Source organism: Agelaius tricolor, unplaced genomic scaffold, assembly GCF_023055355.1.
Source record: "Agelaius tricolor isolate 1412-34295 unplaced genomic scaffold, bAgeTri1.0.p SCAF_3, whole genome shotgun sequence".
Lineage (NCBI taxonomy): Eukaryota > Metazoa > Chordata > Aves > Passeriformes > Icteridae > Agelaius > Agelaius tricolor.
The window spans coordinates 14,186,972-14,213,746 of NW_027269263.1; the positions used below are offsets into that span (position 1 = coordinate 14,186,972).

The following is a 26,775-nucleotide window of genomic DNA, read 5'->3' on the forward strand; positions in this document are numbered from 1 at the left end:
TATATCCAAATAAACTCTGCAATGTGCAACTTGTATCAGCTGAAAGAACATTTAGGTGTTTTGGCACCACTGTTTCAGAATAATAATTTGGTCAACTCTAAGCAAAGATCAAAGACCCTCTGCCTTGCAAAACCCGCTGATTATGAATAAACAGGTCTAAGGAGAACCCAGTTAGTTTTGGGTCAAAGAAGTGTAGAAAATTAATTAAGTTGCTGCCTTGGCAGTAATAGAATCATAGAAATGGCTTAGGTGTAAAGGGTTTTGAGGTTTTTCTAAAGGACTGAGAGTCTGCATGAAGAAGTCATGTGAACCAGCAGGAAATAATGTAAACCAGCAGGACAGTAACTGCACTTGCAGTTTAAACAAGAAATCTTCAGCTCAAGCATTTGTATTTTAACAACAGGATGTTAATGCTGGACTTCACCCAGCACAGTTGTATTTACCTCAAAACAAATGGTTTAAGAGAATACAATATACTATGTGGAGTTATAGTGCATGATGAAATTGGCTGAAATGTTCAACTGTTACAAAAAATGTAACACCAAAAAAATTTAATGGATACAAGTGTAATGAACAAAAATTAATTTACAGAGTACTTGCCATGGGTGCTAGAACAGTACATGCAGTGAGTCAGTCTCACTATATTTAGTGAGGCATTCAATTTAACTACAATAGTTTGGGTTTTTGATTATTGGCTTTATAGTAATAATGAAGCATTATTAATGCCAAAAGATAATTGATAATATTGGAATTATTCTGTTTCAGGAAGGAGAATTTAGTTAAGAGGTCTGAAATATACCTATGAAATGTTTCTAGAAAATTCACTTCTCCTAATACCATTTCTCTTGCAGTACATTAATGATATCTGAACAGAAGTTTGCTTGGTTTGTGTTAATAAAGGGCAAGAAAAAAAACAGTTATGTGTATCTGTTTTCATTACCAGTTATGTTTGAGATCTGTTTTAATTTTATTTTTAGTATTTCTTGAGCCTTGAATTATTTTTTTAATTCAGCTGTTGGGGTCATAGAGAAAATTCTAAAAGACATAACAAGTATAGCTCTGCTAAAAGTGAGTTTAAAATGTAACTTTTGACATGATCTCTGTGAATCACCCATTTTCCAGGTTCCAGTAGCTCCTACTCAGAAGTCCGGTATAAACCTTCATTTCTGAAGGATGATGAACTGCGACAGTTAATCCTTAGGGTAAGTGGAAGGAAACTCTCAGATAAATCATGTCCTTGTTAAAGCTTGAGTTTTTAGTTGGACAGTGCTTTTTCTCCCATCATTTCCTTCAGGCAAGTGTTTTCTTGTACTGATTGTACTCTGTGCGCTACCCAGGCTTTCATGAAGGTGTGCAGGGATGGTTAGGGAGCATGGCAGGCAGCAGCCCTGGAAGGGACAATAATCTGTGTACAGTCTGCCTGTTTAATACATCCATTCTAAAAATCTTCATGCAACTGCAGAGAATGCTGCCAATTATGCAGGAACGTCCTCACAGTTGTTGGCTGCCCTACCAAAATGGACATTTTAAAGATGTACTTTGCAAAAGGTGTAGAAAATACATGAAATAAAATCCTCCCTCTTGTTTGCACACTTCATCATAAACCCACACACCTCATTCACAGCTAGGTTTGTGGGTTTTTTCCTTTGCTGCAACAATGCTTTGCCAAGATTTGTGAGTGGCTCCCAAAAGAAGCTGTTTTGTAGCTGGACTTTTGCCAAATAAATCTTTAAGAAATTTTAGCTGTGTGTGGTTGAAGGCCTCGTTTGGTCCTTGCAATCTTAATTGCTTTGGTTTTTTTTAGAATCACAGAATGGCCTGAGTTGGAAGGGACCTTAAAGTTCATCTCATTCCACTCCCTGCCATGGGCAAAGATACCTTCCACTATCTCTGGTTGTTCAGATCCCATCCAGCCTGGCCTTGAACACTTCCAGGGATCCAGGGGCAGTCACAGCATCTCTGGGCAGCCTGTGCCAGGGCCTCAGCTCCCTCACAGGGAGCAATTTCTTCCTAATATCCAATCCAAACACACCCTCTGTCAGTGTGGAGCCATTTCCTCTTGCCCCTCTCCAGCTTTCTTGTATTTAATTTTAAAAATCAGGTTTAAAAGTGTGCTTCCTTGTAGACATTAATATTCATTGTTTATTTTAATTGTGTGTTTTTAAAGACAGTGTCTTTATATTTTCAGGCTGCAGATGGATTCCTGTTTGTAGTTGGATGCAACAGAGGAAAAATTCTGTTTGTCTCTGAATCAGTTTGCAAAATACTGAATTATGATCAGGTGGTTATTGTTGTTTCTTGCTTGCTTTTACCTTGCATTTTCTTACGAATTTTAAAACTTTTATATTTTACTTTATATTACATCAAACCAATCCTTGTGTATAATTTCTTGGAATTTCTTTAATTTAACCTTATTCAGAGTAAAGCTGAATATCCTGTAAGAAAATATGTGCAAGTACATCAGTGTTCCCAACCTGAGGAACAGCACCAGATTTCAGCTGATCATCCTTAAGAAAACTGCCAGTCTGAGAGGAAGGGATAATTTGAAGATGTCCTAATTTCTGTGTGCAAGAGATTTTCTTTCACATAGTGAAGTGATTTTGAGGTTTTTTTTAGGCCAAGGAAAATGGGTAGTTGAGCCGTGGAAGTTAATGAAAGCTTTCCTTGGTGCTGCCTTTATGCTGGGATGCACCACGTAACACATCACCCACAATGACTGTCCGAGCGTGTACCCCTAACCTGAGACAAACTGAATGGCAGCCAGCATTCCCTGTACAACCAGGGAAATTGCCAAAATACAAGTACCTTCCATTAGTTGGTGTTTAGCATGATGGGCAATTACCACAAACAATCCAGGGATGATAATTTGTTCTTGTATCAATGACTTCTGTTTCACAAACAGAGGCTACAACAGTTAGTGCTGCCATCTGTCTACTTTTGTAACTTTGAAACCATTTGTGCTATTTTAGTTTTCTTTATGAATGTTCAGATAACCAATCTGGACTCTTTCATAGATTTTTTTTTTAAAGTGCAAAACTATCTTTTTTAATTAAAGTTAAATGAATCATCCTAGGGCAATAACCATAACGCAGAATTGTTTTTTTTTAACTTCTACACTGATTTTGTTCAAGGGCTGAAAGTGCCTTTCTGGAGTCACTCATGTTAGACATACCTATTTCCAGACCCTTAAGATCTCCTGTATTCCAGACAAGGAGATTCAGAGGACATGATTGACTTTAATCAAAACCCATGGATTTATTAGCTTGTGTAGGAGTTGTTCTAGGCTCTGAATCCCATGCTGCAGCCTTATCTGGTTTGTTACACCTGTATATTTTGGCAAGGCTGCTGTTAGGCTGTCTCAGCAGCACTCAGCATTTTCCCATTGCATTAGGATTAAATGGAGACTGAGAAAAGGCAGGAGACTGGGTGTTGGTCCTGAGTTTGAGGCTAGAGTAGAGCTTGTCAACACAGCTCCTTTATGTCCTTTGATTTGGTTGCTGTGCTGAAGGTAAGCAGTGGAAAACCAAACTTTCCCACTTCTGTGAGAATTCCTTCCTGTTGCAAAAGAAAGTGTTGCAGCAGGTCAGTTACTTGGGATGAACAGAGTGAGCAGGTAGAAGGCATCCCAGCTGGAGACGTCCCTGAAAATATCCTCTGCTGAGTGCTGCAGTGAGCTGAGCCCTGCTTCCAGCATGCTCCTGGCTCTGTGGTGCCAGTTTGTCAACCACATTAGAACTCAGAGTCATTAGATAGTTGAGTATTTCATCCTCCTTTCTATTTCTTCCCTCCTTCCCCAATAATCTGAGAGTGGAATTACTTCATGTATAACCTTCTTTGGCTAGGTAGCTAGGACCAGAAACTGCATTATTTACATAAATAAAGCATTTGGTTGTACAGAACTTGTTTGATCTCCAACTAAATATGCTATTTTTCAAAGGGAAGGAACAAACTATGTTTTTACTACCCTTTTAAATAAAAATTATATTAAACAATGACAAATGAAATGTAAAACAAAATATTGATGTTTGGAGTAACTGGTATTGACTTTTCTTTAGTGGTGTAGACAGTTTTTTCCTGAGATAAGTAATGTGTGGGGTCCTGTTCCAAAATGGTGTGGTTCTCATCTCTTTTGGGTTTTGTTGTTTTTTTGGTTTTTCTTCTAACAGGCCAGTTTAATTGGACAAAGTTTATTTGATTACTTACATCCAAAAGATGTTGCAAAAGTTAAGGAGCAACTTTCTTCATCGGATGTCTCGCCTAGGGAGAAGCTTGTAGATGGCAGAAGTAAGTCAGAGCTGGATGTGCTCATATTTATTCAAGAGATGTTAATAAATCTAATTATTAGTCAGGATGTATTCAGGTGTTTGTATGGATGTGTGGATGAACAAAAGAAGCAAACATTTGAATGCGTATCTGCTGCTTAAAATGCATTATAGTTGAAAAGCTAGCCCAGAAGAGAGTTGATTTTAGATCATAAGAGTTACAGAAATTCTGTTAAATTACTGCAATCACTGTTAAGCATTTACCAAGATGTGGTCTGACATTCTTCCTACCAGCATACTGCTTTTCTTTCTTGTATTTGCTAGGTCTTGTCAATACAAAAGACCTGATGTAGTCGAACATGGGATAAAATACTTCAATATCAAGAATCACTGTCTTCTCTGAAAATGCTAAGTGTCAATCCCAAAGTAACCAAACCTTCTTTAGTTTACAGTTGTTTCTAATAAGGAAAGCATTGTGTACTATGCAGCTAATGCCTGTTTTGTGTACTGTGCAGCTAATGCCTATTTTATAGCTGGCTTTTTACAAGCATCTTTGCAGTTCTTCCATGTACCAAATACAAAGTGAAAGTTTATTAAGTATCTGTAGTAAAATTCTATTAAGAATATCAAGAAGCGTCTATAAATAGTTTAGTAGTTCTTTCTAATTTTGGAATCTCTGTCAATCATGTTTTCTTTGTCCTATTTAAACTATTAGACTTTTTAAATTGTAAGTACAAAATTTAGGCAGCTAAACAGTAAGGACAATGTACTGGGAGGTAAATGCAGAAAGCACCTTGTTTTCTGAAGTTTTATTGCTTGGTTTTGGTTGTTTTTAACTACTTTACTAAATCTTTGTAAGCTGGCTTGCAAGTACACACAGATTTCCAAGCTGGACCAGCTCGGCTGAACTCTGGTGCTCGACGTTCCTTCTTCTGTCGCATAAAGTGTAGCAGGACCACAGTCAAAGAGGAGAAGGAGTGTTTGCCCAACCCAAAGAAGAAAGGTATTCAGAGAGTGGAGATGAAATGGGGGCTTTCTCTCTTGAAACTTGTTTAAATTCCAAGTCACTAATGGCTTTCTAGTTCCTACTGATCTCACCAAGTAGCTGTAGAGCAGTGTAAATGTGAACCAGGGACACCTTTTGAAAAACAGTCTAATTGTTCTCTTTCTCCTCCTGGTGCCCTCCTGGAAAGAGGGAGGGAGGAACTGGAGGTACAGTGGCTCTATAGGAGCACGTGGTCTGTTGTGATCAAATTTGAGAAGTCTCAGGGAAATATTTGAAAGAACTGAAGCAGATCAGAAGAATGAAACTAAACTTATGTCTTGAAGATAACTGAGTGAATAAAGCCTGCAAACTCTACTATTTTGAAGGGCAAAAAGCAAGTAAACCAACTTTTTTTTCTGATTTACTTTTTGTGTTGTGTGTATTTAAAAGTATGCATTTTCCTTTTTTCCCCCTTTTTTCATGGTGAAGTTAATTTATTGGTGTAATTCCATTAATTTTCCATTAATTTTACTTTAGTTCATATTTTGGTATGCCCATAGAGCAGTGTAATCTTGTCAAGTTTCCAGTGAAAATTTAAATTTCAATTTTAAAATGCAATTTCCAACTTTTGTTTTAATAACTTAGTATTGATTTTTGAAAGGTGTGCTGAAATTGTTTGATCCTGAAAAAATCCTCCAAGTTCTGTTTTTCAATGTAACCTGTTACTGTTGAGATACACCACAAATTTTAAGAGGCCCGTAATTGTAAGTAAATAGAATTTGATATCCCTTGATGCGTCAGATAACTCAGTGAGATAAGAATTTACCTTCTCTAAGTGTTTCTTGGGAAAGCAGTTTTGAGGGAAGGCACCTGAGCAACTGTGGCAAAATCATAGTGGGATAACTCAGTTTCTCATTTTGCAGAGTTGATCTGTGTTTTTGTAATAGAGAGGAAAATTAAAACTATGGAAAGCATCCTGTTCAGCGCAGAGGTGTCAAGAATGCTTTGGCATTTTTTTGGAAAGACAGCTATTGTAGGACACATACTGTCAAATCTGGATGCTTATGAGGGTGTTTGCATGTTATTTAGAGAGCAAAAAGGGATGAATGACAGTGTATACTGGGATTTAAGATATTTAAAATATTTGTATTCCCACAAAACTTCAGAAACCAGAGATAAATAGAAAATAATCTGATTCTTTCTTCAACTGCAGTGAGCATATGTTCAGGTCATTGTGCTCACCAAAGGTAAATTGATTTGGAAGCTACAGAGGGCCTCAGGCTAATTTTAATTCACAATCCATATAAAACCAGAGTGATCTGTGGCTTATTGCTTTGTTTTCTGTCTAACTTGTGTTTGAACTGCCAACACCCATAACTCATCTTCCTAAATCTTACATAGGGTTAGAAGCTCTCTCTGCAGGTAAGCCCAAATTGAATAGAACAGAATTAATTGAAAAATACTCTGTAAAATTATCTATAGATTTGTACAGTTGGTGTAGGTAAGCATGAACTATTAAGTTGCTGGTCTCATGGCCAACATAATAAAATAAGTAGTTTGGTTTACTCTTTGAACAATAACTGCTTCTTATTTAATTTCTTTCTATTAGATCACAGAAAATACTGCACCATTCACTGTACTGGGTATTTGAAGAACTGGCCTCCTAATGAGGTGGGAGTAGAAGAGGAAAATGATGTAGAAAAGGACAGTAGTAACTTTAACTGTCTTGTTGCGATTGGGAGGTTACACCCTTATATTGTTCCACAAAAGAGTGGAGAGATAAAAGTCAAAGCAACAGAATTTGTTACACGATTTGCCATGGATGGAAAATTTGTTTATGTAGATCAGCGGTAAGCCTTTTGTTCTTTAATGAAGAGAAATTACACAACTGCTTCCATATTCTGATCCTCTGTCAAAGCTGTAATTTCTCCAGCAGGGTAGAAGTTCTAATTTGACTTCTCAGTTTTTGAGAATTTTTTGAAAATTCTCAAAAATTCTAATTTTCAGAATGTTTTTCTGCTCTACACAAGAAGCAGTTAATTCTTGAACTATGTGTACTTGGGCTTTGTTTTTTGTCAAATAATATATCATGTATAGAAGTGTATTGTCCTATAGAAAATGGACTCATTTATTCATAAAGAAAAATCTCAAGTTAGAGCTTCATAGCTCTGCACAAGACTGAAGTAATAACATTTACCCAGAAGTTATTACTTTTGAGAGTCTTACCATTTGTAACAAATACATTCTAAGTGAGGTACCAAATTATTTTATTAGAAGTGAGAACTAAGAGACCCATTTTCTCTACTTTCTGAACCAGACTTTTATTTGTTGTAAAAACCTAGTTACCATTTTGCATTTGGAATTTCATTGTCACTGGAAATGTTACTGCTTTCAGTCTTCTTTTCTTTATACTAAAAGTGTCGGTTTGAAACTAATTCCTTTGAGTGAAAGAGCAAAATTCAACTGCTGAGTTTTTTATTGACTCTTATGTGTGACCAGTACTGTGACTGGCTAGGGGAGAGCCACTAAACAGAAGCATTTTGTGTGTACATGTGGTTTGCATGTTTAAACATTTACTTTACCTTCGAATTGTCATTCATTGCAAAGGGATAATTTGCTGTGAAAAATGTTTCCTGTTGTTTTAGAGCTGTACTAATGCTATATTTTTTCCCCAAACATGAACACAGGCATCTGTTTGTTTAAATATTAATGCTCTGCTTTATCTGATACTGAAGGAAACGGCTTTGAGTCTGCTGTAGTTCACGTTTTTATTTCTAACAGCGCAACAGCAATTTTAGGGTATCTGCCACAAGAGCTTCTAGGAACTTCTTGTTATGAGTACTGCCATCAAGATGATCACAATCACCTAGCTGAAAAACACAAAGAAGGTACAAAACAGTTGGTCTTCTCAGACTACTTACAGCAAGGTGTAACTGCAAGTGAGAACTCTGCAAACCCAAACTACCCAACCTCAGCATTGCCCTTTGTGATGTCTGTGTTAAGACAAGCCTGTGTAAGGCTTGTAATAAAATCAGAGAGAAACTTGTGTTGTCTTGGCTCCTGGTGCAGGGCCTTAATTGTGGAGGAATAATGTCAGCACATCTGTCAAACCCTCTGCTTCCATTCTTTGTAAGGAAGGGGAGGACTCCTGAAGAGCAGATGTGTCTGATAACATCATTAAAGACACTAGTTAAAGCTCACCAAGTCATGAGTCTCCTAGTGTTTTGCAGGAACATAGTACTTGCTTATTTATGTAAGATTTAATACCCTGCTGAAACTATATAATTTGATTTTAGAACAGGTCCCAGTTTGTTCTGGCATGTTTATTCTATGTCTGGCCAACAGAAACATTTTGGTTTTATGATGCTATAAAATAGATTTATTATTTCTAACTTTACCTTTCTAAGGTTAAATATGGTGATTATAACTTTCCTTTTCTTATCTAGTGTTGCAGAACAAAGAAAAAGTATTTACAAATTCCTACAAATTTAGAGCAAAAGATGGGACTTTCGTTACTTTAAAGAGTCAGTGGTTTAGTTTCATGAATCCTTGGACCAAAGAGCTGGAGTACATTGTATCAAACAACACTGTGGTATTGTAAGTAATTTATATGACTCTCTCTTTATTTTTGTCATAATTACAGTTAGCACTAAAATAACCTGTCTAGAAAGCAGAACAAGACTAGAAAACATCAACCTTGCACAAAAAGGGGCTGAACAACTTGGACAAACATCTTTTTGGCATTTACCAGCTATTTTTGTTTCAGGCCTAAGTTGTGTATTTAATTCTGAAAACTATGCTGTTTCCCAGTAGGGGAAAAAAAGAGATGGAAGAGTTTCTTGTTAAAGGAAGAAGGGAAGGATCTTTAAGAGAAGTAGATTTGAATAAATAGAACTGTCAAGTTAATTCTGCTTTTCCTTCTGGTCTTTACAACCCTCTGTGTGTCAGTTGACCCAATTCCAAGTGCTGCTCTACCCCCAGGTGTCAGAAGGTGGAGAAGCACAATTGATAGATGGTGGAAATGCAAGGCAGGACAGAAAGATCCTCTCCAAATTGATTGCAAGGGTGGAGCCTGGGGGACAGTAAATATGTGTGTTTAATTTTTTTTTTAATTTGTAGTTCTTTTTCATTCTCTGCACCTTGCAATGGAGCTGTAATTGGGATTGTTCCAGTGCTACTGAGGATCTTTGCCAATGATTAGGGTTTTGAGCAGGGACAGAGGGGGTTTTATTTCCATCAAACAAAGTTGTTGAGGGGGCCTTTTACCCATTCTGTATCTGATTCATGCCTTAGGTCAACATCACCCACCTCTTTTGCCCATGTCCTTTTTCTCCAAGAAAACAGAGAAGAGCAGTTCAGACAGCCTATGCTGGCCAGTAGCCCAAGGACACTTTTTTGCCTGCCCTGGAGATGTGGGCATTTGCAGCTGTCTGCAGGAGGGAAGGAGGGCAGCAGCTGCTGACACCAGGCAGCCACTGACCTGTCCTTGTTCCTGGTTACCTGATTTCGCTCCTAACACTGGAAATGACAGCCCTATTCCCTTGTCATGGAACACAGACAATCCTACTGGCTTTCTTTTTAAATTGGAAAGTGGAAATCAGTATTTCACCGACTGCTCAGAAACATTACAAAGAATTGAACATGGAAATATGTGATTAATATCTTATATTTCTCTAGTTCGAGGATGTTAGCTTTGGTTCTGTGTAAAGTATTATTGAAATTAAACATAAATATATGCTGGATTTTGCTCTTGGGACAAAAAAACATGCTGACTTTTTGTGGTTTGTTTGGATTTTTTTTTTTCATTTCTTTAAATCTCAGAGGTCATAAGGAATCAGCTGAAGAAGAGGTCCTGTACAGTTCCCAATCTGCAGAAGGCAAGTGTCACTTCTTACAGTTATCACAGCTGCATTTCCTGATCAGTCAATTTAAATTTATCCAGTCCAGGGGCTTTTTATTCTAGATTGCATGCAAAGAAGGATTAATTTTTTTTTAAAGCTATTTCTTTTTCAGTGTCTAGTTACTCACAGAGTCCTAATTGATAAAATTCACGGAACTCTAAAAAGAAGTGCATATAGCCTACTTTTAATTTCCAGCAGCTTCTGTTAGAGCTGGGTGTTTGGTTAGTAGGATATTGTGCTTCTGTCACAGACCCTTCATATTTTGCCCAGGTTTCGGAACAGATGTAACTGTGCTGAGTTTATCTATAAAATACAGGGGAATACTGATACAGAACATATTTTGTTATTATTTTTCTGCTGTGCAAAGTTTCTGCTTTCTGCATGCTGTTCTATCATCTTGCTGTCAAGGCTTTATATTTGCTTTTCAAAATGTTCTTTCAATAACTGATTTCAGTTGGTGAGAAATCCAAGGGTATTTTAAACTCATGTTCTTTGCAATGTCTGTGAGAGACACTGGAGGTGGCAATGATTAAATATATTTCACTACTGGAGAACAACAATTTTCACAAACAGATTTTTCACTTTATATTGCAACGCCCTCTGCCATGAATCAGTATTTAAAGGAATATAATTTCTGAATACATATTTGAAAATATATACTTGTATATGTATATCTAGAACAAAAGCTACTTTAAAATGAATCCTTGCTCTGCAATGAAAGTGCTCTGGGTTTAAGGTTTTGTTTGGGCTTTGTTTTTTTTATATCTACAGATGCTGTAAAACAGTCTTTAGTAAGTGTACCTGGAATGTCCTCTGGAACAGTTCTTGGTGCTGGAAGTATAGGAACCGAAATTGCAAATGAAATACTAGAATTACAAAGGTAATAAATGCATAACACCATCATTAGGCTTTTAAGTAAAGACAGGCATGAGGAATTATATGATTATGTGAGGGTTGCTCCAGTTTCACTTTTATTGTATTATATGTATAACACTTTTTAGGTTGAGCCATAGCATAATGAGATACCATTATAATTATGTCAGTCTCGTGCCTGGCAGAGCACAGAACTGTGCTGGTGATTCAACAGAGGAAGAAAACTGTGCTCAAGGAATAGAATTGTGACCCATGGCCTTTCCTGATCTCTCCTCTTTTTTCTGCTACCAAAACTTGGAGCAGGAGAATTTAGAATCTTCAGGAGAATTTAAGACATTATTGTTTCATATTATCAGACTCGTGCTTTGTCACTGGGGAGGTCTGGTTGGTTCTGTACCACACAGTCTGTTTTTCAGTATTTGATTAATGTGACCTGGTAAATCAACTAAACACATGCAATTTTAGGTTGCATTCTTCACCCTCTGGAGAGTTAAGTCCGTCACATCTCCTCAGAAAGTCACCTTCTCCAGCTTTAACTATAAACTGCAGTGATGTGAGTACACCCCTGCCTGTAAAAACCCTAAATGAAAAAGTTAATGTCAGCTCACAACCTGTGTTTGAGCTGGATTGCCCTGATTTGTTTTTGTGAATGTGTACTTTTAATCTTAATGGTTTTGAAGAGACTTTTGAAAAAATCAGTGCTGTTTTGCAATGTTTAAAATTGTGACTTTGAAGGTATTTCATTACTCTTCTAAAAATGGGTAGTTATGCTAATCTAGTGGTGCTTGTAAATCTACTAGTGCTTGTAACACCACAAACTATAACTAACATAGTTATATAAATAACATAGTTATTGCCCATAGCTATGGAATAAAGACCATATCTTACCTAAATATGTTGTATGTTTTGCACTGGACATGGCTTGAACAAACTTCTCCAACAGCTCTTTGAATGCAAATTTCTTTCCTGTTAAAAACAGTTTATCTTTCCACTGCAATTCTTATTTCTTATGAAAAACCCCCACTATCCTGGTCTGCTTTGACTTCCCCCTTTTTTTAATGATCTGTTCTCCCCTTTGTTACCACAGATCTTTCTCCTGAAGAGTTGTTTGACTTACTTATGCTGAACTCTCTAAATTATGTAATGTCTCATCATAAGGATAATTTCATCATATTCATTGAAGATTTTTCTTGATTCTTGTCTTTGGTATCCCGTTTGTTTCTAAAATACTTTTGGAAAGCATTTCACCTTTATTAATTTCCTGGTAGAATATACACAAGTCAGGCAATCCTAGGAATCTCTCCTGCTAAATTACATGTATGTGTTAAATAAAACAACTATAGGAAAAAAATTCTCTTTTTTTATTGGGTTAGCATGACTTCCATCTCTATTGCTATGATGAATATAGTTTAATGCATCTAGAACCTAGGAGGTATGAGGGCTTTTTTAATCTCTTAACTGGAATGTTTTGACAGTGACAAACATCAGGTCTGGGAATTTGTAGTTTATGGTAGTGGATGTGGAAAGTGCAAACCAGTACCTTTGGTGCTGAACACTGAGTTAGAGCCTCAAGCAGTGCCATCACTGTGGAGTACCTTTGACAGCTGTGGAAGTCACAACTTTTATTTAAGCCAGGTCCAGTGCTATATGAACTTATAGAATATTTGTTTCTAAATGCAAAATATCTGCCCGATGAGGTATATTTTTCGCTTTCTCTATTCAGTTCTTAAAAATTTGACAGGAATCTATGATGTTTCTGTAATGTAATATCTATGACTAAATTTAGGATCTAATTCTGTCCTTTCTACCAATTCTACTCTTTCAGGTGCCAAATAAAGAGTTGATTCAATTATGCCCTTCAGAAACAGAAGCTCTGGAGAATTCAGAACAAAGCCAGGGAACTATTCCATTTCCCAGTAATGAACCTCTCCTCAGTAAGATTTATTTCTCTTGGGGCTATTCTGAGGGTTGCAGGGGCTGGCATTTCTGATCCCTGGTGTCATTTCTGAGTGCACCACTTTACAAGCATGTATAAATTGTAAAGAGATGGGGCTGGCTGGAGATGAGAGCACTCTGAAACCAGATGTGATATTGCTGCAAGGCAAACAGCAAAATTTGGTAAGTGAGGGAATCTCGTGACAAAAACATCTGTAACTGAAGCTTCCCATTGCATTCTTACACTTTTCATGAGACACCTTACTGTTCTCTCTCCAGCACAGAGATAGGGAGGGAAAAGTATTTCAATGCAATGTCAGGGTACTTCTTGGAATTTGTGAATGATTGTCTTTTAACACTTTACCTCTTTCTAAGCTGCAAGCTGGGAGTAGTTGATACAAAGGACTGCTCTAAATGGCTCAGAAAGAATTTTTTTAATCTTCCTCTTGTTAAGTTTGTCTGCATACAGGATTCCCTGGCCCGGTAAGAGGAAAATGCCACTGCATTATGTTTGACATAAAAGGCAAAATGATGTAAAAGCCATGTTCATGCTGATCCTGTATTTCAGCTCTTAGAAACTTTTCCATCTTCCTCTTCTCCCTCATTTGCCAGGGATTTCTTTGTTTATTTATAACCTACAGCTTTCTTCTGGTTGAACTATGAGCCTTTTCAGAAAAATTTAAAAACTTAAACCCTGACAACCACAAACCAACCAACTGAAAAAGAAACAAAGGAATAAAAGCTAATTCTTTAATAAGGGTTTGGGAAAAAAGAATTAAAAACAACCCCAACAACACAGAGCAAGGAGGAATGGTGTTAAACTAAAAGGGAGTCAAGTTAAGGTTTTTTAAACATAGAAATGTTTGCTTTGACTTCAAAGGCAGGTTCTGCTTCAAACCAATTCTGTTTTGCAAGTTACCATGTTCTCCATGCTTCACAGTGCTCATGCCTGCCTCAAGCTCCTGCTTTACTCCCTGTGTAGGTGGCAGCTCCCAGCTGGACTTCGATGCCATCTGCGAGAACGATGACACCGCCATGACAGCGCTGATGAATTATCTGGAGGCTGACGGGGGCCTGGGGGACCCAGCTGACCTCAGTGATATCCAGTGGGCTCTCTAGAGCTGGTCTGGGAGCAAGGAATGGCAGAGACCCTCATGCACAACAACCCTACATCCTCAGTACTGTATTGGAGTTTTCTAATGGTTCCTTTGAATTCAGACTTGCTGTCTCTGGATTTTTAAAGACTGGAGCCTTGTTCAGAGAGAGACATCTTCTGCTGCACCTATGGACAAATGCAATATTTTTTCATGATGAGGAAACCTTGAAATTTTAATATTGAACCATCTGCAACTGGAATGCTTAGAACACTTTAGTATATTTTTGCTAAGAAGCTTTAACCAAAAGGTACTGTACAATGTACAGGATTACTTTTTCTTAGTTTTAATACTTCAAACTTTTATTTATTGTTTTTGTTTCAAGTTGCAGAATATTAGTTATCCATGTTACTTTCTGTAGAACCTACTGTACTTATATGGTTTGAGAATATTTGTAACTATTAAATTTAATTGAAATAACAATTTGCACACACTACAGTTGTAAAATAAGGTATTGTAATACTCAAATGATGCAGTTTGTGATTCCTTGCACTTCTCAGCAGTGCAATTTTTGCAGTCAAAGGTGAAAATGAGGCTTACAGTTCTGGGAGCAAGGATTGGGGTTGGATCACCCTAATAAACAGAAGAGAATGTTTTGAGAAAAACACTCATTTTCCCAGTACACAAACATGACAAGGGAATAAGAAAAGAGGCAACAAACTCTTAATTACTGTTTTGTATTATTTGTAATGTATTATTAGAGAGGCAGTGCATAGAACCAGAGAAAAATAATGCTCTATTTGTAATAAAGAACTTTGGTCTTGTCCCAGGTTCTTTACTAACTAGAGAAGTGTGAATGGATAGTCTTGGTTCCAGAGTGAGGCTTGCACTGTCTGTTGGTGAAAAAATGTTAAAAGTCTAGAGCATCTTTTATGTTTTTGGAGAGATTGGGAGAATTTTCTACTGCTTGAGTGTGTGACTTTTTAAAATCCTCTCTGTACTATAGCTTTGTAAGTAAATGCTATGCAGGATGATCTTTTGGGAACAGCTTTTGCAGGGATTGTATCCCAGTTACAGCAAACAACTCAAGAACATGGCACTTTAGAGGTTGCATTAGAACAACATAGCACTAATATAGCAAGAGGATCTTTTTATCTCTGGTATATTTAAACAAATTTTTGCATAGATTATATATCATAAAATTACAGATTTTTTTCATGCTTTCTTCATGTTTGGATTTTGCTTTATTTTTTTTAATTTGGGTAGTGAAAGGAAAGCATTTGAAGATGTCTGATACATGTGCATCTTTTTAATACAGGCATTTAAATGTAGGTACAACCCAGACCTCTCTCACTCCAGGTGAGGGTGGCAGCCTGGGCTGGTGTTTTTAGGAAGGCTGGAGTTGGGAACAGATGGATGTGGCTGTCACTAGATGTCATCCTTGTACTGCTGGGGAGCCACCCTGTCCTCATGAGGACACAATCTGGACATGAAGTAGCTTCCTCTGCTTGACAGAGCATCCTACAGATGATATGACTCCTTTAGCAAATGATGCATTTTTGGTGATGGTGATTTGCTAGAATGGCTTCTTGGATTGATTTTTTTCTTTTTTTTTTAACACTATAGAATTTTTTTTCATTTAATTTGGATGTAGTTTCCTGCATTCAGATCTCTTTTTTACATACATGGGGCCAAAATCATCAGTTCTCTTGCTTTATTAGAATAAACTTTTCTGCTTTTTCTAAATTTTGGGCTATATCATGGAGCAAAGTGGAAAAAATAAACAGGCACTTTCTAAGAACTGATAGAAATCTCTTTGTATAAATGAAATTTGAGATTCTGCCATTGTAAAATGCATTTTCTCTTTTCTATTCTAGAAGTAAATTCTAAATAAACCAGCAAATACTCTAACTCATAGATAAATGACTACACAAATAACTTAAAATTATACAGACTTTATTAGAACAGTTTTTTTAACTGGATTAGTTTGGAAACGTGGCAGCTGTTGTTACTGCAGGAGCAAATTAATTCTTTCACAAGATTTATATAAGTGTCTAGACTCAAAACACTATTTTTGGATTCTTGGCTATCCCTAAAAAATAAAACCAAAAATGTAACTTTGATTCTTTCGCAGTCAATGACAAATATTGTGATTTTCAATTAATTTATTAGATTTTCCCTTTACTATTTGTATTTTTTTTTTCTGGCTTAAAGCAGCCTTTTGAAGAAAAAGTGTCACTTGTAAATATTTCTGGTGAAATTAATAGATATTTTGAATACAATTGAGATAGTATGTGCTTATTTTGTTTGTATAACAACACAATTCTAGTAAGATACTGACAGTTTGTTCCTGGCATGGTGCAGGTAATGGTAGGTTGTGGTTAAACCAGGTCAATAAATGCTGTTTTGATGCCCTGCTGTTAGTCTGCTGGCAATTCTGTCTAATACTGAACTGAAATATAAAGTACTTGTTCTTTCAGATCCCAGGCTTCTTCCTCAAAACAGAAACAGGGATGTGGAACTCCTGTGGATTTTGGGAGCTCAGTGTGTTGCTCCCCAGGCAGGGAGAGCCTGTAATCCAAGCTAATGTGCATTTCTGGGGACTCAAACAGAGCTTCAGAACACCCTCATGCTCTCCAGGGATGAACTCTGAAGGTTCCACACATTAACCCTGGACTTCTCCAGTTCTTGTTGCAAGCACGAAGCCTGTGAGGAGCAGCTGAGGGAGCTGGGAATGCTCAGCCTGGAGAAAAGGAGGCTCAGGGGAGACCCCAGCACTCTACAGCTCCCTGACTGCAGGTAGGTGGGGGTCAGGCTCTGCTCCCGAGGGACAGGATAGGAGGAACTGGCCTCAAGTTGTGCCAGGGAAGGTTTAGATTGGATATTGGGACAAAAAAAGGGGTTATTAGGCATTGGCAGAGTCTGCCCAGGGCAGTGGAGAAATCATCATTCCTGGAGGTGTTTACAAGATGTGCAGGTGTGGCACTGATGGGCAGGGGGTAGTGGTGGATTTGGTGGTCCTGGGTTATAGCTGGACTTGATCTCCAAGGTCTTTTTGACCTAAATAGTTGAGTCCCTGTGAACATTTGTCACTTGGTGTTCTGGGGGCAGGGAGGATCCTGTCTGTGCTTTTGGGATTCCCTTGTAGGGTATAGGCAGGGACAGTGCTGTTGCATGGGTCTACAGCAGAGACTGATTCCAGGTTTCCTTCCTGTGGTGCTTTGTAGTTCTGGAATTTGCTGTGGATCTTACACTTTTTAGAATACTGGAAAATTTGGTTTGCTCACAAGCATAAAAGGCTAAAGTCATCTTAGTGACTGCTCACAGCAGGGTTTCTGTTCATGATCCAAAGTGGGACAGAAAAGAGAATACAGTACCTCAGCCTGCCTGATCTGTTAAAGGTAAGTTCAGGTATGTGGGCACTGCACATAACTTTTTATTATTAATTTGTTTTCATGTCAAAACTCCCAGAAATAATCACACAATCTTTGGAAATGGTAAAAAGTTTAGTGGGAAAGCTCTACCTTGGCTGTTGCTACCACAGAGCTGACCCTGTCTGGGTGGTAACTTCACTTTCCTGGAATTTGCAGATTCCAAGTGAACCTGACCCAACATGTGTAACATGTCCTACACCACTCAGGGAGCCTTGGCACAGCAGAGAATCACAGCATTAATGGGCTCTTGGGTAACACTGTTAATGGGTAACAGTGAGGTTTATCAGGGTGTTCCTGGAAAGCGCTGTGACGTGAGCAGCAGGACTCTGAACTCTACAACAGCTCAGGGAATGTGCAGTGCTTTTCAACAAAAAAGTCTGACTTCAAACATTGCTGCTTTCATAAGCCTTACAGATAGGGAAGGCAATACCACTGGGCCTTTAATATTTAGCAAAATACATTCAGATGAGTGGATAGAAATTCTTTGAGAGGAGTGGTTCCATCCTTAGACTTCACCTTGTCACAGCAGAATAAGCAAATTGATTTCTTAATTAGGCAATTGTGGAATCTCCTGAGTTGGGAGGGGCTCAACAGAATCATAGAGTCCAACTCATGGTCCTGCACAGACACTCAAAAATCCTACCCTGTGCCTGAGAATGTTGTTCAAACACTCCTGGAGCTCTGGCAGCCTTGAGGCTGTGACCATCCCTGGGAAGCCTGTTCAGTGCTTGACACCCTCTGCACCCTCTGAGGAAAGAACCTTTTCCTGATCTCCAGCCTGAGCCCTCCCTGGCCCAGCTCCATTCCCTTGGGTCTTGCCACTGGTCACCAGAGAGAAAAGATCAGTGTCTGCTCCTTCTCTCCCCTTGAACTTTATACACATTTGATTTGCCAGGTCTTTTAAGAATTTTAAGAATACTTTTTTTTTTAATCTGCAAATGCAGTTCCAGTATCAGATACAGCTTTCAGTATCATTGAAGAGATGATAAATCCCTCATCAAACAAAAAGGCAGGTGAGCTCAGTGCTGTTCCAGCAAGGTACAATCAGCTTCTAAAGGTTTTCCTCTGAGTAGCTCTGGGCTGTCCATGCTTCATTCTCCATGGAATTTGTGTTCCAGCCCCTCTGGTGTTCAGGATGCCCCTTCTGCTGGGGGCAGCAATGGACACAGGCTGACTCCTAAGAAAAGTGTTGCAGGAGGAGCTGCAACAATTCTCCTCTTTTGGGCTCCTCTGGTTCAATTTGCAGATTTCTGTTTGATTTGTGGATTGCTGCTTGTGGAGCTGGAGGAGCCAGCACAGAGTTGTTTTTTATCTTCTGTCTCTCTGTTACTCATGATCACTTAGGTCTTTATGACAGTGCTCCTTTATGAACCCCCAGCTTTAGAACTTTTTAAATCACAACAGTTGTCAGGGCTGCCTTGCTTGTGGTTTATTACAGTAATTTACTGCCTGCTCCTAGATTGTCTTTAAAAAAACCAAAACAGGTTTCTCAAAGTGTAACCTTTCCTGTCCTGCTTTTGAGGACAGCAATGATTCAGAGTAATGGGAAGACAATGGTCTGGAACACCCAATCTTTTCAAGCAGTTCTGCTATTGCCATGGTATGGATTCCTCCAGCTGAGCCTGATGTGATTCCTGCTCATGTCAGGAGGTTTTCTTTTGCTCATATTTTACATTAAATATGCAGCATCTTCTGATTTGTAACACTGCTCTCTGTGATTTCCAGATCCACACTGGCACATCTCTGAGGTTCATGCTGGAGAGGTTTCTGCAGCTGATTACATTTTCACCCTCATGGGTATCTGAAATTTCATGGAAAGTTTCCTTGTCCACTGGAAAAGGAACTGGAGTTTGCTTTTTCTTGATTTTCAGGGGTTAATTACACAAGGTTCCAGATCAAATACACAAAACTGATCCTCTGAAGCTGGGCACCCGAAACGGCCCTAAGCTCTGGGGCAGATTGGTCACTTCTTAAACAACCTTCTGCTTTTTGGGGGGTTGGAACCAGAAACTTCAGGACAGAGAAACTTTAGACCAGAAACTGCAGCAGAGCCAAGGACAGCACCTCTTCCATCAGTTCAGCAGCGGGTTCAGTGTGCAGGGCTTTTCCTCGTGTTTTCAAACACTGTGGGAAGAGCCAGGGATGGGACAGCCGAGGTCAGAAGTTTGACTGTTTTGGGGGTACAGTTTGGGAGCATTTTGTACTTCAGCTGCTCTGGATTATGAATCCTTTGGGCACTGAATCTCTCCTGTCCTTTTTAGGAAGGGATTGGAGGGGAATTTAAACATGAGGAGAAAGGTTCAGTTATGGATTTGACAGCTAGAAATTGTTTGTGCAGTGCTTTGTCCCGGGACTGAACATGGTGTCACACCGAAGCTCAGGGCCAAAACAGTTTGCTCTGCTGGGCATTTAACAATCAGGATACTTCAGGTAGGTGAAAACCAGGACAGCTTTGACAGCCCAGCTACAATAGTTGGTCGGAAGAGCAAACATTCCCAAGGCAATGACTCCCGCGGGGCGGGCACCGAGCGGAGCGGCGCGGGCGGGACGGCGGCGGGGGCTGCCCGGAGCCGGCGGAGGCGCGGCCGCCCCGGAGGGCTCTGCGCGGTTCGGCCGCAGGTAAGGGAAGTTCGTGGGACCCGCTCCGAGACCGCTCGGAGCCGACTGCGGCAACTTGGTGTCCCGGCGGGATGAGCCCCGCCGTGCCCTGCCCCGGCGGCTCCTCCTCTGCCGCCGCCAAGGCCCGGGGCCCCGGCAGCGGGGCCGGAGCCGGCCCGGGCCCGGGGACGGGAGCGCCGCGTGTGCCCGGAGCGGGGGGCAGCGGGGGGGCAGCGCCGCCACATCCCGCCAGCCTCTGTCCCCGTGCCGTGTCCCTGTCCCCGCTTCGTGTCCCTGTCCCCGTGCCGTGTCCCAGCCCCCTGCTCCCCCTGCGTGTCCGTGGTCCCCCCTGCATGTCCCTGTCCCCCCGCCGCCTCCCAGTGCTCTCAGCGCTCCCGACCTTCTGTGCCTTGTTTCTGTGCCGGACCTGAGGGAACTTTTCGGGAAGTTCTGGGGAGAGGTTGGCGTTCTCCGGTTTAATCTTTCAGGCTCTAGTAGGGCGCTTCAGGCACTGGCGCTGTGAAAGTGCAGTTATGAGTTTTATCTAGAGCTAACAAATGTGGTTTGATTTAAGGCCTGGGGTTCTTACATCCTGTAATTATTTTTTCGAGGTCTGTTTCTGTTCGAGCCGTGACTTCTCCCGGCTGAAATCGCTGTGCTCGCTCGCACCGTGGCTGGGTGCATCTGGCGCTGTAAAAAGCTGCTTTGCACCTCCGTGGCTGTTCCTGGGGGGGAGGGAGGCTTTGCTGTTGGACGCTCGGCTGTGCTGTAACACGTGTGTGCTCCCTCGTGTGAGTGAGGAGCGCAAGGAAGAGTTCCAGGCTGGGCTTGGCTGTGCCGAGCCTTCAGAGGCTCTGCAGGCTCTCCTCTCCTCACTGCGGCCCGGGCACGGCCGCTGCCAGCAGCACCGTGGGTCGGCTCTGTGCGACTGCACCGGCAGCGCGTTGAGCAATACAGGAGTCGCTGCATTCCGAAAAGTAAACAGCAGAAATGGGTCACGGAGTGGGAATATTCTCCATGCTTACACCGTGGAGCTTTGGGGAGGGAGATGTCCCAGAGTGTCAGCTCGGCATTTATTGCCTCTGTTAAAGGGAGCAGCTGTATCTGGAGGATTTACATTTGTGAAGGATGTAAGTAGAGGTTTCAGTAGAACTGGTGCTCTCAGTGAGGCAGCATGGCAGGTTGGTTTGGGAGGTGTTCTGGAAAGTAGGAAAGCAGAAATCTGCTTCAAGTCTCTGTTTCAAGTGCAGCAAAGATTTTGGCCTCTGAACTTCTTCAGATCGCTAAGAAATGAAGAGCCAGAGCACTTCCTACTTTAGCTTAGTACCCATCCCAGTGGAGTTTTGGGTTTAGCACAGCTTCTTGAAAAGCTGTATGAGAGATCAGCTGCTGGCAGTGACAGTGACTGTCAGTGCTGTGCTGTGGTGCTCACACATGAGGATTGATGTTCCCATGGCAGGAGGGCAAAGTTGGTGTTTCTCTGCTCCCTGAAGGCAGCGGGAGCCCCACCTGTTTGCCTGGCTGTGAGGAGCAGGTTCCCTCTTTGGCAGCCCATCTCCTGCCCTGAGCCCTGGGATTCCATCCCTTTGCTGCATCTGGGTGTAAGAGTTGTGCTGAGGAATGTTGAAGTTGCTTTGTCCTGTGCACTTGTGTCTGCAGCAGATCCAGGCTCTGCTTGTCCCTGACACTCAGGGTGGAGCACCTTGAAGCCAGGGCTGTCCCGTGGGGCAGGAACCGTGCTGAATTTCACCTTTTTTCCTCCTTCGATGCGAGTCCCGTTTCCTTTCTGGGTTGTGCTGCCAGGGCAGTGTGACACACACCGCAGGAAGGAGAGGGGAGCCGCTGGAAATGTCTGTGCAGGTGCAGGGGAGGCTTTGCCTGTGACCCGTGGCCACAGGAGGGTAATTGTTAACATTCCTGAAATGACAGCCATTCCCAGGAGACTGAGGTTGCCAGGTGGTGCTGCCGGCCTGGCTGGTCCCGTTGGTCCCTGGATGAGCAGGACAAAGTCTGGTCACTGCTCACTGGCCAGCTCAGGCTGGCCTGAGGACAGGCAGAGCTGTGAGTGAGGAGGTGCTCGTGCAGTGTCCTTTAGGAGGTTTAGTCTCCTGAATCCATCCAGGTGGGGCTTCTCTGATGTTTCTTTCCCCACCTAAAGGAACACTTTCAGGGAAGTGGAAATCCTTCCCCTGAAGAGCTTTGAAACCAGCGAAGGTTTAGTCACTTTCTTCTTGCTGCGATTGCATCAAACCGGGCCTTTGGCTTGCTGAGCACCAGGGAGTTGCTGTGAACTCCTTGGAGGAACTGACTGATTTTCTTTGTTGTGCTTTGTGTGTTTTTTTCTGGGAGGGTGGAGGGAACATGGAGAGGGGCCCGGATCCCAAATCCGGGACAGATGTTCCAAAAACACATCCCTGACTCCTGAGGTGGTTCAAAAGGAGTGCAAAACCCCCAAATGCCTCTGACTGGGGAGTCTGCTGTTTTGCAGTAGTTTTTAACAGAGAAAGTAGGAGCCAAATATTAGGCAGGATTTAGGTGGGTGATAAAACATCCTGTGGTTTTAGGGGTGGTCAGTAAAGCCCCTGTCCCACTGCTGAATTTGCATGCCCTTCCTCAAGGAGGTGCTGGTAACTTTTGCCTCAGCTGCTAGATGGTGATGTGCAAGTTAGGTTGGTGTATCTGAGACAGCTTCTTCTTGCACTTACCTTGGTGATTGTCAGGGTTTCAAAGCAGAACTGAAGTTATGTGGCTGCTTTCAAGTGTGCAATTATGAACTGACCCATTTCTGCCTGGCCAAACCACATCTCTAAACTTACAGAAGCAAGGAACAGGTTTATTGGAAGGTTCAGGCAAGTTTTGTTGTGTTCACTCCTCTTGAGTGGAATGTGTGCATGCAGCTGTGCATTAAGGATACATAAAAACACTTCATACCTTCAGAAGTAAAACTACTTAATACCTTCCTGTACTTGTCTCTGTACATGTACTTCTTCTACGTGTACTCTGTGCTGACAGAGCTGATATTTCTGGAGAGAGCTCCTCCCCAGAGCTGCTGGCTGGGGGGAGTTGTTTGTGGTAAGGTGAGGATGCTCCTGTTCTCTTCTACGCCTCTGCCTCATTAAGCAGTGCAAGTTGTGTCAAGGAACAGCACCAGAGGCCACTTCAGCAGTCTCTGGCTTGTGCTGTTTGAGAGGAGATAAAAATAACAAACCGAGTGACTTTAGCAGCCCTTGGCTTACATTTTGATGGTAATCCCTGTTCCAGCAGGCACAGGGTTGTAATTCTTGCAGGAATAAAATCCCCTTGCCAAATGGTACCTGTACACAAAAGTCTCTGAGGTCAGGTGTGCTGATGCAAAAGTTAGTTTGCACTTGCATCTCTCTTTATGGGCTTTTCCCCTAAATATTTATTAGTGGAGAACTGAAGGCTGAGACTGGAGCCGGCTGCTGCAGCATCTGAACTCCCAAGTGGAGAACCCTGTGCTGCCAGCCAGCTGTCAAATTGTGTCACAGATGGGAAAAATCTGATAACCACTAGTGTGAATCAGCATCTTTGAAATCCAACAGTTCTCATGGCTCCAAATGTGATGGATTTGGGAGAAGAACTTTGCTTTCTTGCTTTGTTACAGACACATCAAAATAAGAGGAAAGTATAATGGTCTGGTCTTCCCTGCCTTGTCTCAGACTGATCAGTTCTGAAGCAAAAGCATGGGGGAAAACAGGGCATATTTTATATGTCAGTGTAGAACTAACCCCAGATAGTTCATGGGCACTGCTGTGGTTGTGAAGGGAGATACAACACACACAGTTTATAGTTGGTAACAGAAAAATAACTGCAAAATAACTGTAAAAGCAAACAAACTGCCAACCAACCGTTCCCCCAACCTCCTCATTCTCAAATCTTTCCCTTGTTGTGCTCTGTTATGGAGGACAGAAACAAGAACACACATGCATTTACCCAATCAGCACCAGGATCTGTTCTGGGGACGAGGGAGGGCAGTTCCTTTCCTTGCTCCTTTGGGAGGCAGAGGATGTGGGAAAAGGAGCTTTGCCCCCTGCCTTGGGGGAGTCTCTGGTGTCCTAAAGCCCCACAGAGCAAACGTTTGTGGTTTGACATCCCAAGGATGTTCAAAGGAGATGCCAAGCCAGGAATGGAACCAGGGAGCAGGGTTGGGATGCTGCCCAGCAGAGGGGTGACACCCAGAGGGTCCCACCAGTGTGTCCCTGCTGCCCAGGTTTGGGATGAGCAGGCTGGTGACTGTCCCTGTGTTTGCTCCACAGGATGAGGAAGCCAACCCTCCTGAAGAGGAAGATGAGGAGATGTGGAAGGATGGAGACAGCAGCCACCAAAGGCTGGGGAAGGCACAGAGCCATGTAGGAGACATTGCCTTCCAAGGAGAGGGACTTTTCTGTCCTGTTTTCTGTCCCTGGAATTCAGGGCATGAGGCTGATGGAACAAAGGGGTTGAGTTCATTTTCTTACTCAGGTTCTCATGTGCCTTAAAGAGATTTGTGAAAAGGTCATTATTCCTAATGGAATCTCTGAAAAACAGGGGTTGAAGCTTTCTGAAGTGGCCAAATCTGCCTGCATGTATCCAAATGCAGCCCCTGTTTTTGTGTACAGCTGGGATGAGACCTCAGCTGCTGTTACTTACCAGCTCCCAAGTGTAGCTCAGTCTGCAGCCCTGAAGAGCCAGGCTGTGGTTAAACAGCCTGAGGTACCAGAGAGCTGGAGTAATTCCCTAGCAGGTAACTTGACTTGGAAGCTGCATTCCAAACTTTTGTACACATTTATTTTATCTCCCACATGGAGCTGCCTAAAGAAGCACAGGTGGGGTGTTCCTAACAAAGGGACATCCAAATTCATCAGTGGTAGAGGGCTTAAAACTCAAGTGTGAGTGGAGGTGCCTTTAGGACACTTCCTATTCTGTAGTATATGAGTGGAATTTAAATGGAGTACCCAAATCCTGACAAGCTTGTGTGAACTCCAAAGCCTCTGCAAGTGTTTTACAGCCAGGAAGGGAGACAGGAGTTTGGAGTCTCTCCCCTAAAACTGGCTGCTGGTTTGTTTGACCAGGCATAGGAAGAATTGTGTAGTCCCTGGGGCTCTCCTTGTGGAGAAAGGTTTATTTATGTGCCCTGGGTTCATCTCCAAAATGCTGGAAACTGATTTCATTGAAATGCCAGGGCTCAGAGCCAGCCTTGTGGGAAGGGGTTTAATGCCCATTTTCCCAATCCCTCGAAGCAGCAGCACTGGAGCACTTGCACCCAAACATGTCCAAGGTGCTGAGTGCTGGCAGGAGGCAAATCCAGGGATTGGACAGTGGGAATTTGCACTGCTCCTGTGATTCCAGACCTGAAGCTGTGCTTTAGAACTCCCAGGAGTGGCTGCCTCACTGAAAACCCCATTTAAAGCTCAGCATCCCTCCTGGGTGGCTCAGATGCTCGGAGCAGGGTGATGACAATGCCAAGATTCTGAATTCAACGTGGGCCAATCACTTATCACCGTTTGACTTGATGATCCTCGTGGCTCTTTCCAACCCAGAATCTCCAGTGCTCCGGAAATAAAGAGCAAACAGTTTCCACTGGCTTTTTAAACCCACGGGTTTTTCCATTGGGGAGTGCGAGCCACAGAGAAAGTGGGGGAGAGGCGGGAGAGCATCAGGTCTCACCCGGCAGGTGTCGGATGAGCGGCTGGAGCAGGACCGAGCTCCGGCAGGGCCCCGGTCCCACACCGGCCGCAGTCCGGACCCGGCCCCAGCGCCCGCCCGGAGCGGCTCCTCCCGCCCGGGGCGATCCAGCGCCGCTCGTTCCGCGGGAGCCCCGGGGCTTCGGGCACGGGTTCGGGGGCGGAGGGCGCTGCCCTGCCCGGGGGTGCGGTGCCCTCGGGGTTCCGGGCCGGGGCCGCACCGGAGCCGCTGCTGCCGCTCCGCGTCCGCCAGGCGGCGCCCCACGGGCGATCCAGCGCCCGCTCCGGGAAGCGCCGCCCTCCTCCCGGGCCCGGCACCGGCACGGCCCCGGCTCCTCGGAACCCCGAGGGATGCACGGGCACCGTACCCGGAGCCGCGGCGGGACCCCAGCCCCGCGCCGGCCGAGCGGGAGCAAAGCGGCAGCGCCGAGCTCGGTCCCAGCGTCCGTCCCGGAGCGGCTCCTGCCGCCCGCGGCGATCCCGGTCCTCAGCCCAGCCCAAATCCCGCACCCCGCCCGCCGAGGGAGAAGCGGCTCCGCCCGGGACCCCCAGCAGACACCGCAGGACCCGGACCCAGATCCCGGGGCCCGGATCCCGGTGCCGGCCCCATCTCAGCGCCTCGAGCCCCGCGCAGCGCTCCGAGCGCCGGTCCCGCCGCAGCCCGGGACGAGCATCCCCCGCAGCGAGCGGAGCGGGCGCGGATCCGCCGGGATTCAAGGGCGGGGCGGGGCCGGCACAGGTGCGCGGGGCGCCAGAGCGCCTGCGCAGGACGGGGCCGAGCGGATTTAAACCGCGGGGAGGGCCCTGCAGCGCTGTTTCCCCCTCGGCCCTTGCTGCGGGTGGCTGTAGCCGGGCCCGGCCCCGCCTCACGGAGCCCCACCCTGCCCGGGACAGGGCCCCGCCCCTCACACCGGGGCCGAACCGGCCCTGGGACCGGGGCTTCGCGTCCTGCCCGCGTCCACTGGGGGTCCCGGGGCCGGAGGAGCGGGGCGGGATTGGCGCTGGGATG

General features: G+C 43.1%; 1 protein-coding gene and 1 long non-coding RNA gene across 2 annotated transcripts in view; both read left to right on the plus strand.

Annotated features, from left to right (window-relative positions):
• Positions 1 to 16,469, plus strand: part of BMAL2 (basic helix-loop-helix ARNT like 2) — a 32,171-nt gene extending 15,702 nt beyond the window's left edge. Inside the window, 12 exon segments of the mRNA XM_071422570.1 lie at positions 1,123 to 1,202; positions 2,189 to 2,281; positions 4,167 to 4,284; positions 5,122 to 5,265; positions 6,857 to 7,097; positions 8,029 to 8,135; positions 8,694 to 8,844; positions 10,069 to 10,124; positions 10,920 to 11,028; positions 11,487 to 11,574; positions 12,847 to 12,955; positions 13,939 to 16,469. Of these exon segments, the coding sequence (XP_071278671.1) occupies positions 1,123 to 1,202; positions 2,189 to 2,281; positions 4,167 to 4,284; positions 5,122 to 5,265; positions 6,857 to 7,097; positions 8,029 to 8,135; positions 8,694 to 8,844; positions 10,069 to 10,124; positions 10,920 to 11,028; positions 11,487 to 11,574; positions 12,847 to 12,955; positions 13,939 to 14,075 (1,433 nt within the window). The 3' untranslated portion in view covers positions 14,076 to 16,469.
• A 3,539-nt stretch (positions 16,470 to 20,008) lies between these two features.
• LOC139588657 (uncharacterized) lies at positions 20,009 to 25,659 on the plus strand. Its single transcript, XR_011678768.1, has 2 exons — positions 20,009 to 20,103; positions 24,360 to 25,659. It is a non-coding gene; the product is annotated as an uncharacterized lncRNA (long non-coding RNA).
• Positions 25,660 to 26,775: the final 1,116 nt, after the last annotated feature.